Genomic DNA, 16,017 nt, shown 5'->3' on the forward strand with positions numbered 1-16,017 from the left:
CTGGTTCCAAATTGGGAAAGGAGTATATCAAGGCTATATATTGTCACCCTGCTTATTGAACTTACATGTAGAGTACGTCATGTGAAATGCTGGGCCGGATGAAGCACAAGCTGGAATCAAGATTGCTGGGAGAAATATCAATAACCTTAGATGTGCAGATGACACCACCTTTATGGTAGAAAGTGAAGAAGAACCAAAGAGCCTCTTGATGAAAGTGAAAGAGGAGAGTGAAAATGTTGACTTAAAGCTCAACATTCAGGAAACTAATATCATGGCATCTGGCCCCATCACTTCATGGCAAATAGATGGTGAAACAATAGAAACAGTGACAGACTTTATTTGGGGGGGCTCCAAAATCACTGTGGATGGTGACTGCCGCCATGAAATTAAAAGACGCTTGCTCCTTGGAAGAAACGCTATGACCAACCTAGACAGCATATTAAAAAGCAGAGATAGTACTTTGCCAACAAAGGTCCGTCTAGTTAAAACTATGGTTTTTCCAGTAGTCATGTATGAATGTGAAAGTTGGACTATAAAGAAAGCTGAGTGCTGAAGAATTGATGCTTTTGAACTGTGGTATTGGAGAGGACTCTTTTTTTTTTTAATTTATTTATTTTTTATGAAGGATAATTGCGTTACAGAATTTTGCTGTTTTCTGTCAAACTTCAACATGAATCAGCCATCGGTATACATGGAGCAGACTCTTGAGAGTCCCTTGGACTGCAAGGAGATCCAACCAGTCTATCCTAAAGGAAATCAGTGCTGAATATTCATTGGAAGGACTGATAGTGAAGCTGCAACTCCAATACTTTGGCCACCTGATGATGCGCAGAACTGATTCATTTGAAAAGACCCTGATGCTGGGAAAGATTGAAGGCAGGAGGAGAAGAAGCCGACAGAGGATGAGATGGTTGGATGGCATCACCGATTCAATGGATATGAGTTTGAGTAAACTCTGGGAGGTGGTGATGTACAGGGAGGCCTGGTGTGCTGCAGCCCATAAGGTCCTAAAGAGTTGGACATGACTGAGTGACTGAACTGAATTGAACTGATGGGACCATATGCCATGATCTTAGTTTTCTGAATGTTATGCTTTAAGCCAACTTTTTCACTCTCCTCTTTCACTTTCATCAAGAGGCTCTTTAGTTCTTCACTTTCTGCCATAAAGGTGGTGTCATCTGCATATCTGAGGTTATTGATATTTCTCCTGGAAATCTTGATTCCAGCTTGTGCTTCATCCAGTCTAGCATTTCTCATGATGTACTCTGCATATAAGTTAAATAAGCAGGGTGACAGTATACAGCCTTGATGTACTCCTTTCCCAATTTGGAACCAGTCTGTTGTTCCATGTCCAGTTCTAATTGTTGCTTCTTGATCTGCATACAGATTTCTCAGGAGGCCGGTAAGGTGGTCTGGTATTCCCATCTCTTAGAATTTTCCACAGTTTGTTGTGATCCACATAGTCAAAGGCTTTGGCCTAGTCAATAAAGCAGATGTTTTTCTGGAACTCTCGCTTTTTTGATGTTCCAACAGATGTTGGCAATTTGATCTCTTGTTCCTCTGCTGTTTCTAAATTCAGCTTGAACATCTGGAAGTTCACAGTTCACATACTGTTGAAGCCTGGCTTGGAGAATTTTGAGCGTTACTTTGCTGGTATGTGAGATGAGTGCAGTTGTGCGGTAGTTGGAGCATTCTTTGGCATTGCCTAGAAGGCGATGGTACCCCACTCCAGTACTCTTGCCTGGAAAACCCCATGGATGGAGGAGCCTGGTAGGCTGCAGTCCTTGGGGTCGCTAAGAGTCGGACACGACTGAGTGACTTCACTTTCACTTTTCACTTTCCTGCATTGGAGAAGGAAATGGCAACCCACTCCAGTGTTCTTGCCTGGAGAATCCCAGGGACGGGGGAGCCTGGTGGGCTGCCGTCTATGGGGTCGCGCAGAGTCGGACACGACTGAAGTGACTTAGCAGCAACTACCTATCCTTAAATGCTCTCCAATGTAGCCTGCAGGGTAAGCAGTCAACAAACCTTTATTCAGTGCCTGCTCTCTGTCAGGTCTTGGGTCCACAGGGCTCTTATGTTAGCTCTGGAGATTATATGACTATGACAATCCAGAGTGTTTAAAAGAGCACGAGTGCTCAGTCATGTCTGACTTTTTGGGACCCTATGCCTGCCAGGCTCCTCTGTCCATGGAATTTTCCAGGCAAGAATACTGGAGCAGGTTGCCATCCCCTATTCTGGGGGATCTTCTGAACCCAGGGTTTGAACTCCTGTCTCTTGTGTCTCCTGTACTGGCAGGCAGATTCTTTACCACTGTGCCACCTAAGAAGCTCCCCAACTGCCCAAAGAGTGTCAGTTAAATTCAAGACTGTGGGGAGTAATTAGCTTTGGAAGGAAGTTTTTTCTTTCTAAACTTGTGCCAGAAACATAGTGGCAACATGTGGCAAACATACTTTCAGTGGCTATGTTATTTGTAGGTAGATGTAAAACTAGCCTCTCTCACAGAGAGTAGACACCTTCCACTCCACAATTACACCAGCTCTGTTGATTAATAAACTCAGCACTGGCCCATGAAGATAAGCCTGTTCAAACAGTGCAGAGGGTAAACAAGTGGACACTAGTCATCATGATTTCTTGGATAATCTAACAGTCATTTTATTAGCCCGGCTGAAACACCAGTCCCTGAGGGGATTAGTATTGTTATGCACAGGAAATGGGGCCAGAGGTTCAAAGTGACTTCTAATCCCTCAACCCACTGCTAGGATTTAATCACTCCTCTTTTCTTCCCTAGTAGCTCAGCTGGTAAAAAAAATCTGCCTGCAATGCAGGAGACCGGGTTCGATGCCTGGGTTGGAAAGATCCCCTAGAGAAGGAAATGGCCACCCACTCCAGTACTCTAGCCTGGAGAATTCCATGGACAGAGGAGCCTGGCAGGCTACAGTCTGTGGGATCACAAAGAATCGGACACAACTGTGCCACCAACTTTCACTTTCTTTTCTTTTGGAAAGATAAGTTTTTCTAAAAACCTCTCCAGCTCAAAGAGCCTTCTACAATGATGCAGCACAGGAAGCTGAAGCCTGGTCACTTTTAGCTGGGAAAACAAATAAACCTATTCATTTATTTTTGAAATTTGGGTTTGCCAAATGTATATGAGATCTTAGTACCCCCACCAGTGATCAAACACAAGGCCCTTGCATTGGAAGCCTGGAGTCTTAACCACTGGACTGACAGGGAAGTCTCACAACAAACTTTTTTTTCACTGTGTTGAAATAGGATTTATTTGAAACAGTTTTTTGTTAAAACAAAACAAAACAAAATGTTAAGTTTGGCTTTCAGCACATATCCAGGTCACTGTAATGGCCTTTAGAAATATTAAAATCTTAAACATCAATGAACACTCCAAGTCTTCCTTAAACATAATATGACAAGTTTCACAGTCTAGTACTCTTGAAGGCAAAGTTGTGTCAGATCTCACAATCTTGACATTTTGTGGTGTTTATAATTTAAGAGATAAACGAAACCTTCCCCCCAAACCTGCTGTAAACATCATCATTACTTCAAAACTGTATGTAATACTACGTGCCAGGAAGAGAGAGAATACAGAGGTCTGTCAATTCTGCATTGTATAGAAATAAAACTCCATTAAAAGCCTTTCATTAAAAAATGTAACAACTTTCTGCTTTAGTTTGCAAGAAGCCAGGACTGATCTCAAAATTGGAAGCCTTAGAACACAATGCCTCAAATTCTAGGGTATTCTTTTGATTTACACCCATTTTACAAGAGTTGATTGTCCCACTTTAAGAATGGTCTGAGTATTGTGATCTTCTTTTTTAAATAAATATATAAATTAAAAAATACTTAAATAATAGAAAAATAAACATCTTCCCAGTGTACCCAGCGACTCTCTTGTCATTCTCTCCCCCGTCCGTCCCCCTGCTCGCCCCTTCCTTTCTCTCTGATTGCAGGACAGGACTGGGGCTCTCAGGGTTTTTATTATGAGTCTAGATTCGGTGGAGACACTCTGATCTGACACCTAGACTCAAGGGTGCGCTGCTGCAGCCGGTTGCGCTTACCGCCCGGGGACACACGTGGCGCGGCCTCCCCCTGGCCGCCCTGGCCGCGCGTGAACACGATGGCGCGTCCCCACGCCTCCACGCGCCCCTCCTGCTTCCTGCCCTACAAGTAGCCCGAGCCGGGCAACTCTGGTCAGAAGTCCTCCCGGCCTCACGCAGAGCAAACCTCCTTTCTCCCGGGGACCGCCGTGTGCGGAAGAGCTCGGAGCTCCGGCGCGGACTCCAGCGGCGCCAGCGCCGCTAGCGCCCAGGCCGCGCCCGGCGCCGGCTCACGGCGACTGTCTCGCCCTAGGTGCCCGCGCCCGCGGGGAGCAGCTGCCCCAGGTGGCGCCCGGGGCGTGGTCAATGAGGCGAAGCCTGAGGAAGATGCTGCGCCCCGGGGAGAAGAAGGAGCCCCGGGACTTCGTCTGCCTGGGCGTGGAGGACCACAAGGACAACAGCAATGACTTCAAGGTACCCGGGCGGGCGCGCTGGCAAGTCCGGGCGCAGGTCGGCTCTTCCTAACTTTATCCTCCTCGACTCGAAGTTTCCTAGCGGGCAGCCCAGGGATGGGAGGACCAGGGCAGGTGAGGGCTGTCTGCTTGGGGTGTGCGTGCGGTCCAGGATGGACCTCGGGAAATGGGGAGCTCGGGGAGCCGCGTTCTTAAAAGGCGCCCGCCGGCAGGTGCCGGCTTTGTCCTTCCTGTTTGCTTGTTTACATGTTCACCCTGTTCTTGCTTGTGGTGGGCAGCTGCAGCGTGGGGAGACCTACCCTCAAAGTACCGCTAGCATTTGGCCGCAACTGCCTGGTGCCAAAATCGGAACCAGTTTTGGAGTGCGTGCTGTTCTCCTTTTTATAGATTTTATTTAGAACCAAACAGCTAGATGGCTGAATCTGGCTGCCGGAGAGCTAGCTACTCAATAAGAGTTTGGGGTTCTAGAAGCATGCTTGTCTTGCGGAGGGAAATGGAAGCAGAACCTAACAGTGAGGTGTTGCAGGGATTGGAGGACGGGTGGGCAGACTCCTCCAGGGGCTGGGGCAGTCAGTCGGAAGGGACTTTGGTGGAGGAGACCCTTCGAAGCTAGGTAGGTGGTCTTCCGGAGGTCCCAAGGGCTAGGATGGAGCTTCTGTTTCTTTTGCGGATTCCAAAGTCGCTCTGACCAAAAGGCTGCACCAGCTCAGGTTGCTGCTCGCTGATGGCGCTAACTGAGGGCGGAGGCTGTCCGATGCTCAGAAAACTCATCGCTGGATGCCTCATGTTGTCAGTAGGAGGAAGCATCTCTTTTCAAACATTAAAAGAATTAAAAGCTCTCTCCAACGCCACCACAAATCTCTTTGCATGGTGAAACCATTTACACTTGGATTTGCTCATGGAATATATTTTGGAATACTTTCAAAATCAGCCGCTGGAGATGTATCTCATTCTTCTTAGCAGCTTTATAATATTCCCTTGTATGAATGTGTCATGCTTTACCAGACCAGCACGTGTGTGTTTGTTTTGTTTTGCTATTACACACGTGATTGAGTGTCTGTGGGTGTAGATATGACTTCCTCTGTCTACAGTACCTTAATGAGTATGTTAAAGGCCTAGTAGGATCAAAAGTCACCTATGGGCTTAATTTTGGTAGAAATCGCCAAGTTGCCTTCTAAATAGGTTAGGTGAATAGACAGTGTTTTTAATCCTGCATGTGAGTCAGGCATGCATACAAAATTACATAAAACCACAAACCAGGCCTCCCATAGTGCATCCAGATTAAATCGAGATTAAATACTTTTCCTCCTCCTTAATATTAGTATAATAACTATCGTATTTTAGCTTAATACAAAGAACTGAAGTTATAAGTGAATGTCAAACACTAGGATAGCATCTTTGGAATTAACATTAAGGGACTGGAAAAAAATTTTAATTTTGAAAATCACTCCAAATGTACTTTCTTTACTTATCAATGTGGTCTCTGTTTTCTGGAGATAATCAGTGAAGGAATTCTGCAATACAGTGTCTCAAACTTACTTTCTTTGTGTTTTTGTTTGTCTTTGTTTAGTTTTCTTGCCTAAATCCAGCAGAAGCATTTATGTTATCTAAGGCTTTTGAAAACCACAGTCAAGCTTGTAAATTGAGGGATTTATACATTTTATTTTGTTACCTGACTTTAAATCATCCTGTAGAAATCTCAGCAGTGAGACTAATTACAAACGAATACATGTAGCACTCTGGAGAGTTCTGAACTCTAAGGATTTCCTCATTAAGAAGACATGGTGTGCAATATTTTCTCCAGCATGCACACACATCTCAGGAATCCTGACAAAATCGAAGTATGGCAGAAAACTTACGAGATTAGAAATGTGGAATATGAATCACCTGACTGATGCTTTTAATCTTTTCCAATGACTTTCTTTCAAGGGAGTTAATACTTTAGCATTGGGCCTTAATTTCTCATTGTTATGGGCTTCCCTGATGGCTCAGACAGTAATGAATCCATCTGCAATGCAGGAAACCTGGGTTCAATCCTTGAGTCGGGAAGATCCCCTGGAGGAGGAAATGGCTAACTACTCAGTATTCTCGCCTGGAGAATTCCATGGACAGAGAAGCCTGGCAGGCTACAGCTCATGGAGGAATTGCATAGAGTTGGGCATGACTGAGTGACTAACACTTACCTTACTTACTTAATTCTCATAGTTATAATCTCCCATTTGTTAAAATCTCTCATTGTAATAATTTCCTTCCTTTTTGCCCCATACTGCTTATATGTATTTCATTAAAACCACCTAAAACAGGTGTATTTGATACCTCCAGTTTAAAGGACTCAGAATTAGCTTCTTTAAATGTAATAGAACTAACCAATCAATCCTAAAGGAAATCAACCCTGAATATTCATTGGAATATTGAATAATCATTGATGCTGAAGCTGAAGCTCCATTACTCTGGCCACCTGATGTGAAGAGCCAACTCATTGGAAAAGATCCTGATGCTGGGAAAGATTGAGGGCAGGAGAAGAAGGGGGAGGCAGAGGATAAGATGGTTAAGAGAGTGTCACCTACTCAACGGACATGAATTTGAGCAAACTCTGAGAGACGGTGAAGGACAGGGAAGCCTGGCGTGCTGCAGGCCATGGGGTCGCAAAGAGTCAGACACAACTTAGCGACTGAACGACAACAACAAACGTGGTCTAGTCTGTTACATCCTGTATCTAGTCATAGAGTTCAGAACCAGAAAGAATGTGAAGTGACCTGTGACAGCAGAAAACTCTATTGACTGAATATGTAATAACTTGTCTAGATGACATCCTTGACTTTCAGTACTTTCTTTAAAGAAATCTCTTCGAAGCCTAGGTAACATGCCATGAACTAAATTCAGACAGCACATCTGATGAGCTTGTATAAAATATTTAGATGCTTTGTTATCAGTGTGAACGCAGCAGTACCTCATGAGCCTCTGAACTCAGGCCTGGCTGTCAAAGAGTGTGTAATTGGGTTTGTGTTGACTGCACATCACTGAGTAGACCTGTAAATTGCTCTTTTTGACACTGTGGGGTAGACGATAGAATTCCTTTATTATTACTGGAAGAACATATCCATTTCAAGTGCTATAATACTTCCTAATGAGGTCAGGTAAACACTTCCTTTGATGCAGTGAGACATTGAAAAAGAGCCTACTTCTGTGAAGAGCTAATTTTAAATCTATTACTGAATATATATAAATTTGGAAATTTCATACCTTGTGAAAATGAATCAAAAGCAGAATATCAACACCTCGAAATTTCACAAGGAAGAGATATACTGTCATCCATGATAAGTCATCTTTAGTGCAGTTATAATAAAGAATATAAACAGCATGAAGAAAACAAATCTTAAAGAAAATTTAGATATTCTAGAAAGTTCTTGCTCCTCCCCTGACATCAGTGGACATTAATGTGTGTTTGGAATCATACTTTTCCAGGCCAGTGACAACTGCCAACTATGCCCAAAACTTATGGAACTTGTCCTGAAAAGTTTGTTTTTATGATCTGGAAACTTTGTCACACAGTTTCTCTATCACAACTTCAGTCTCCACTGTATGTTGGATTTTTGGCATTCATCAGTCAGACAAAATCTGTATTCCATGTACCTTCCATTCAAATTCTAACTTCGTTCCTTACTGTGTGCCTTTGGGTAAACAATGTAACCTCTCAGTGTCTTGATCTCTGGTGGTAAGTAAGTACACAGACAGTGGAAACAGTGAGAGACTTTAATTTTGGGGGGGCTCCAAAATCCCTGCAGACAGTGACTGCAGCCATAAAATTAAAAGACACTTGCTCCTTGGAAGAAAAGCCACAACAAACCTAGACAGCATATTAAAAAGCAGAGATATTACTTTGCCAACAAAGGTCCGTCTAGTCAAAGCTATGGTTTTTCCAGTAGTCATGTATGGATGTGAGAGTTGGACTATAAAGAAAGCTGAGTGCCAAAGAATTGATGATTTTGAACTGTGGTGTTGGAGAACACTCTTTAGAGTCCCTTGGACTGCAGGGAGATCCAGCCAGTCCATCCTAAAGAAAATCAGTCCTGAAAATTCATTGAAAGGACTGATGCTGAAGCTGAAACTTCAATACTTTGGCCATCTGATGGAAGAACTGACTCCTTTGAAAAGCCCCTGATGCTGAGAAAGACTGAAGGCAGGAAGAGAAGGGGCCGACAGAGGATGCGATGGTTGGATGTCATCACCGACTCACTGGACATGAGTTTGAGCAAGCTCCAGGAGTTGGTGAAGGACAGGGAAGCCTGGCATGCTGCAGTCCATGGGGTCGCAAAGAGTCGGACATGGTTGAGCAACTGAACTGAACTGAACTAAACTAAATGCTAGCCCTTTTGCCTGCAGAGAACCATGAGGCACTGCACCTGACTTGGCCTGGATCAGAATCCCAGTCATCAAAAGAGGGGGGATAGTTCATTCCCAGAGGAGAGTGGGCAGCTGTTCTAGATAACTGACCAAGAGACTTACATCACCATCCTTCAGTATGATTCTATCTCCATTACCTAGGAACACATTGGATGGGAATTGACTATCAGCAGGAAGGCCAAAGAAAGGACAGTAATTTAGCTTCTACTCTTACTCCTTGCATTCACGAAAATCTTTTTTCATCAACCAGAATCCCTTATGCTGTGGTTTCAGTACATTTTTCAGCTGGAAGAGACAATGCCTCTATGTTTTCACTCTACTTATTTTCTTCTCAGCTCGCATCTATTACATTTACTTCCAAACTCTTCTCAAGGCCTTTATTTCTACAGCATATACAGGTTTGGGATCAAAAAATCAAATTATTTATTTAATGTGCTTATCGATGTGAAAGCATTTGCAGACCTGGGTTTAATCCTTGGGTCAGGAAGATCTCCTGGAGAAGGGAATGGCTACCCACTCCAGTGTTCGTGCCTGGAGAATTCCATGGGTAGAGGGGGTCAGCGGACTACAGTCCAGGGGGCCTCAAAGAGTCACACATGACTGAGTGACTAACACTTTCACTTTCTTTCTATATGTCTAAGAATCGGCTAGGCAATTAAGGAGACACAGCTTCGATTCCTAGGTTCAGAAGATCTCCTGGAGTAGGAAATGGCTACCCACTCCAGTATTCTTGCCAGGAAAAACCCATGGACAGAGGAGCCTGGCCATCTACAGTCCGTGGGGTCACAACGAGTCAAACACAACTGAGCATGTATGCTCTGGGGCATGCTCTATATGTCTAAACATTTTGTGTTCTTCAGAAAAAAAGTTATTTACTTTATCGTAAGCACAAGAACTAGTTTGGATGATAATCCTTTGACAATGAACTTATTATACTAATAAGTTTTATATATGCTTATTTAAGGTGACAATTTTGTATATACTTCTAGGTGGTGTTCGAGGGAAACAAATGCGGTTTACAAAACTTTGTGAAGAAACAAAAGAGATTTAAAAAATATGATGATGTGAATGCCTCGCCTTTGCACCATGCTGCAGAAGAAGGTCAAGTGGAGCTGATGGAGATGATTGTCAATGAATCCTCCTGTGAAGGTAACAGAACTTTACAGCTAGTGCTATGTATTTCATCATCTCATTAGACTCATTTGGAAAGAGTGGAATGAAGTGATTCTGGAGCGTCGATTAGTTCCAGATTATAAAGGGCCTGAATGTCTCACTCAGGAATGTGGTCTTCCCTCCAGCCAGTGCCCTTCAATCTTTTCCACTGAAATACTGCAGAGGACGGTGCAGGGATCTGGGACAGCCCACTACTGGTGCAGATTTTCTTTGCAATTGCATGATAGATCATACAAATTCATGTGTATTTCATGTATTCTTATATACTGTCTCCACTGAGGTCATCACATACTTAAATTGCTTGCTTGCTGTGTGCTCATGCTAAGTCACTTCAGTTGTGTCTGTCTCTTTGGGACCCTATGGACTGTAGCCCACCAGGTTCCTCTGTCCATGGGATTCTCCAGGCAAGAATAGTAGAATGGACAGCCATTTCCTTCTCCAGGGGATTTTCCCAATTCAGGGATCGAACGCACATCTCTTATGTCTCCTGCATTGGCAGGTGGGTTCTTTACTTCTAGTGCCACCCTTATCATGTCAATAAAATTGACACCCCTAGAAGATGTCACATCCTCCCCAGCCTTGTGCCCCCAGCCTTCTCTGAGAAACTCAGCTGTAGTTGATAAGGAAGCAGGATGACACAGAGATTTAAGCAGTGAGGTGGTGTAATAAGACCATTATTATTTAAGGTAAGATGAAGGTCAGTTAAAAAGCTATTTTAGTAGTAAAGAGAAGTTGAGCATCCACTAGGGTTTTGAGATTGGAATAAGGAGAAAGGGAGAGATTCAGGGGCTATTTCACATGTAGAGTGGAAAGTGCTTGATAAAGATTGAATGCAAGGAGTAAGTGATGAAAAGGTGGACTGATGTTGACATTCTTAATTTAGGAATTAGATTAATAGTCTAGCCATCTGGAAAAGAAGGTTTAAAAGAAAACAGAAGAAAAGTGAGTGTGAGGAGATAATTTAAATATGATCATACAGAGTTTAAAAGGCCCAGGGAACATCCACTTGAAAATTTCTAGTAGACTTATAGCCTAATACCTTGTATCTAGTAGACCAAAAATATAGAAGGAAAGGGTCACACCAGGGCCAGTATTGCATAGGAAGTAGCTCAAATTGTGTAAATGCATGAAAATCCTTTAGAAGACCATAGAATTGCCATTGAAGGTGGCTAAGGGTAAAACACCAATGTTCAGGGTCAGAGGGCAGAGGAAAAGCCAGAAAAACGATGGTGAAGACAGTGATGCATGAGATTGATGGCACATGAGCCAAGGGAGAGATTAGTTAGAAGGATCAGGTACCACAAAGAGATCACATAGAAAGGAGACACAATAACCTTGACATTAGAAGGCCTCCTGACCTCTGTAAAAGTGATTTATGAAAAGCAATGGTGGTAAAAGCCAAATTCAAGTTCTTTAATTGATGAGTGGGAGTTTGTAAGTTTTGGCCACAGTTTCATGAGGTTTGGTGCTAAATGAAATGCTGATGTGGTACTTTGTCTTGATCAGACAGAATGGTCAAGGGATGTGTGTGAGTATGTGAGAGAGAGTATGTGTGTGTGTGTGTGTGTGGTTGAGAATGAGGCACTGGAGTGACTGAGAGAAGATAGTGGGGAGATAAATGTTAAAAAGGAGAGAAATGAGAAATGTGGCTGCAGCATGATTCCAGGCATTGTAGGTGGTCCTTAAGTCACATTTATGAATGAGCTCTTTTCCCTTCTCTTCAGACATAAAAATATACTACCACCAATTAAAATGGTTGATAAAGCAGACGGTCCTATTTTAGAGCAGATATAAAGTAAATCCTGCAGTGTCAAAGGGCATGCTAATCACGGGGTAAATAATACAACGATATATTGTAGAAATATGTGGAAACCATGTATGGCATCAAGGTGCACAAGCTGTAATTCCAGTCTTGTGTTTGTTAGTGGTGCATCTTTTTTCTCACTAACATTTTTTTGAACCATTGCTAAAGGCCAAACACCCCATTAAGATCTTTAAGAACATGATTTGATATTCTTCTCCTAAGAATATTGCAAGGTGTACCTATCTGTTACACTCTTTTCTCTTCCTCCCTCCCCTCTTTCCTTCCTTCCACCAAATTTGAATATGAGAAAACTGAGATTCAAAGAGCTAAGTCAGCTTACAGAGCTCTTACTGGCTGCATAATGTTGGCAAGATTTTGAACCTCTCTAGTCTTCATCTTTCTGAAAAATGGTCATGGCCTCTTGTGAGCTATTAGAGGGTTGGATGATATAATGGTTGCGTGGAACTTAGAGTTGCCTGGTGTAGAGTTGTTACTTTTATATAAGCTCAATGCTTTGCAACAAATCCCCAAATTCATAGCACAGATAAAAGCATGTAGCAATAAGAAGACCTATTTGCTATGGATCCTACAGATTGACAGCTAACTCATTTAACAAAGTCAGTGCCATCACTGATATGCAGCCCCAAAGGTGTCTGTTAGATGGTTTTGAGAACTGAAGCTATCCTTTTATTTCTCCTAAAGAAGGTGAAGCCTCTGGCATGACACTTGGCACTGAGCTTTGCAGTAAATAGGCACGCAGTAGGTGCCGAGTACAATCCAAGCAACGTCTCACCTGTATTTTGCTGTCTTTTTCTAGTACTGAATGTGATGGATGATTATGGAAATACCCCGCTGCACTGGGCCGCAGGAAAAAACCAGGTGGAAAGTGTTAAGTTTCTTCTTCGCAAAGGAGCCAACCCAAACCTCCGAAACTGCAGCATGATGGCCCCACTGCATGTGGCTGTGCAGGGCGGGTACAACGACGTGATGAAGGTGAGCTTGCTGGTGGTTCCCAGGCCGAGCAATGTAGCGTGGGCCGGGCCTCAGGTCCAGCTATGTCTGCTTCGTCCAAAAGGCCAACCTCGGCTGCCAGGGCCAACAACATGTGATGATTTTAAAGTTGGCTTTTCTTCTGACCAAAACCATCTCCATAGTGATCGTGATGATGATGACGTGAAAAATAATAAGCACCATCTTATTTTCTTGATTAGTTCTTATGTATCAGCTACCAGCCTTTTTCTGTGTTTAGGAGCCTTCTGTGTTTTTGGTTTTTAAATCCCCATTTTAAAAAATCTATAAAGTAAGACCATTATTATCCCCATTTCATAGCTGAGGAAACTGAGGAAGAGAGTGAATTAAATAACGTGCTTAGTTAGTGCGTAAGAGTTAGGAGGAGAAAGCAAGAGTTAGGAAATTTGTCTTCATTTTTATGTTTCTCAAGTCAGGGTTTTACTGCTTTTACCTGGCCGATCTAATGCTTCAAAAAAAGGGGGTGACCAGTGCCTCGGTGAAGAGAGGAAATATAATTAGGATTTATTGTTTTTGTGAGAGTCAGTGACAGGCCTTAGTGGATGGCATGTCTTAGCAGAAGACATAATCATAATACGGGGAAATTTCTTAGTATTTTTTTAAGAGAGTGAATTGGGTCAAATAGAGGAAGCCTTGAGAAATGCAGTTTACAAATGAATTATATTCTAGAAATTCATTTCTGAGGTAGGTAATTTGGACCTTGCAGTAAATTTTCCGGTAGGAAAAACGTTGCGAAGGATGACATGGCTGTTGTGTCACAGTTCCGGCTGCCGTCACAGAAAACCGAAGACCCAGTGGCGTGAACAACAGCTGTCTCTCACAGCTGTGGCGGCTGGGTTGTCCGAGATTGAGGCAGTGGCGGATTTGGTATCTGGTAAGGGCCTGATTCCTGGTTCATAGGCGGCCTTTGTCTCTCTGTGTCTTCATGTTGAGGAAGGAATGAGAGCTTTCTGGGCTTTTGTTTATAAGAGTGCTAATCCCACTCGTGAGGGTTCTGCCTTCATGACCTAGTTCAGTTCAGTTGCTTAGTCGTGTCTGACTCTTTGCAGCACAATGGACTGCAGCACGCCAGGCTTCCCTGTCCTTCACCAACTCCTGGAGCTTGCTCAAACTCATATCCAGTGAGTTGGTGATGGCATCCAACCATCGCATCCTCTGTCGGCCCCTTCTCTTCCTGCCTTCAGTCTTTCCCAGCATCAGGGGCTTTTCAAAGGAGTCAGTTCTTCCATCAGCTGGCCAAAGTATTGAAGTTTCAGCTTCAGCATCAGTCCTTTCAATGAATTTTCAGAACTGATTTTCTTTAGGATGGACTGGATGGATCTCCCTGCAGTCCAAGGGACTTTCAAGAGTGTTCTCCAAGACCACAGTTCAAAAGCATCAATTCTTTGGCACTCAGCTTTCTTTATAGTACAACTCTCATATCCATACCTGACTACTGGAAAAACCATAGCTTTGACTAAACGGACTTGTTGGCAAAGTAATGTCTCTGCTTTTTAATATGCTGTCTAGGTTGGTCATAGCTTTTCTTCCAAGGAGTATGCATCTTTTAATTTCATGGCTGTAGTCACCATCTGCAGTAATTTTGGAGCCCCAAAAAATAAAGTCTCTCACTCTTTCCCCATCTATTTGCCATAAAGTGATGGGACCAGATGCCATGATCTTAGTTTTCTGAATGTTGAGTTTTAAGCCAGCTTTTTCACTCTCCTCTTTCACTTTCATCAAGAGGCTCTTTAGTTCTTCTTTGCTTTCTGCCATAAGGGTGGGGTCATCTGCATATTTGAGGTTATTGATATTTCTCCCAGCAATCTTAATTCCAGCTTGTGTTTCATCCAGCCCAGCATTTTGCATGACGGACTTTGCATATAAGTTACATAAGCTGGGTTACAATATACAGCCTTGACTTACTCCTTTCCCTATTTGGAGCCAATCTGTTGTTCCATGTCCGGTTATAACTGTTGCTTCCTGATCTGCATACAGATTTCTCAGAAGGCAGGTCAGCTGGTCTGGTATTCCCATCTCTTTAAGAATTTTCCATGGTTTGTTGTGATCTACACAGTCAAAGCTTTGGCATAGTCAATAAAGTGGAAGTAGGTGTTTTTCTGGAACTCTCTTGCTTTTTCAGTGATCCAACAGATGTTGGCAACTTGATCTCTGGTTCCTCTGCCTTTTTTAAATCCAGCTTGAACATCTGGAAGTTCACGGTTCACATACTGTTGAAGCCTGGCTTGGAGAATTTTGAGCATTACTTTGCTAGCATGTGAGATGAGTGCAATTGTGTGGTAGTTTGAGCATTCTTTGGCATTGCCTTTCTTTGGGATTGGAATGAAAACTGACTTTTTCTGGTCCTATGGCCACTGCTGAGTTTTCCAAATTTGCTGGCATATTGAGTGCAGCACTTTCACAGCAACATCTTTTAGGATTTGAAAGAGCTCAGCTGGAATTCCATCATCTCCACTAGCTTTGTTCTTAGTGATGCTTCCTAAGGCCCATATGACTTTGCTTTCCAGGATGTCCGGCCCTAGGTGGGTGATCACACCATTGTGGTTATCTGGGTCAGGAAGATCTTTTTTGTATTGTCCTTCTGTGTATTCTTGCCACCTCTTCTTAATATCTTCTGCTTCTTTTAGGTCCATACCATTTTGGTCCTTTATTGTGCCCATCTTTGCATGAAATGTTCCCTTAGTATCTCTAATTTTCTTGAAGAGATCTCTAGTCTTTCCCATTCTGTTGTTTTCCTCTATTTCTTTGCATTGATCACTGAGGAAGGCTTTCTTATCTCTCCTTGCTAATCTTTGGAACTCTACATTCAGATGGGTATATCTTTCCTTTTCTCCTTTGCTTTTTGCTTCTGTTCTTTTCTCAGCTATTTGTAAGGCCTCCTCAGACAGCTATTTTGCCTTTTGCATTTCTTTTTCTTTGGGATGGTCTTGATCACTGGCTACTGTACAATGTCACGAAACTCCATGCATAGTTCTTCAGGCACTCTGTCTATCATATCTAATCTGTTGAATCTATGTGTCACTTCTACTATATAATTGTAAGGGATTTGATTTAGGTCATACCTGAATGGTCTAGTGGTTTC

At 43.0% G+C, this 16,017-nt stretch overlaps 1 protein-coding gene across 1 annotated transcript in view; it reads left to right on the plus strand.

Moving 5' to 3' along the window:
* Positions 1-4,205: 4,205 nt before the first annotated feature.
* Positions 4,206-16,017, plus strand: part of TRPA1 (transient receptor potential cation channel subfamily A member 1) — a 56,545-nt gene continuing 44,733 nt past the window's right edge. Inside the window, exons 1-3 of the mRNA XM_006047233.4 lie at positions 4,206-4,526; positions 9,919-10,078; positions 12,724-12,899. Coding sequence (XP_006047295.2) covers positions 4,419-4,526; positions 9,919-10,078; positions 12,724-12,899 — 444 coding nt within the window. The 5' untranslated portion in view covers positions 4,206-4,418. The remainder of the gene's footprint in view (positions 4,527-9,918; positions 10,079-12,723; positions 12,900-16,017) is intronic.

This window comes from Bubalus bubalis, chromosome 15 (assembly GCF_019923935.1).
Source record: "Bubalus bubalis isolate 160015118507 breed Murrah chromosome 15, NDDB_SH_1, whole genome shotgun sequence".
Classification (NCBI taxonomy): Eukaryota; Metazoa; Chordata; class Mammalia; order Artiodactyla; family Bovidae; genus Bubalus; species Bubalus bubalis.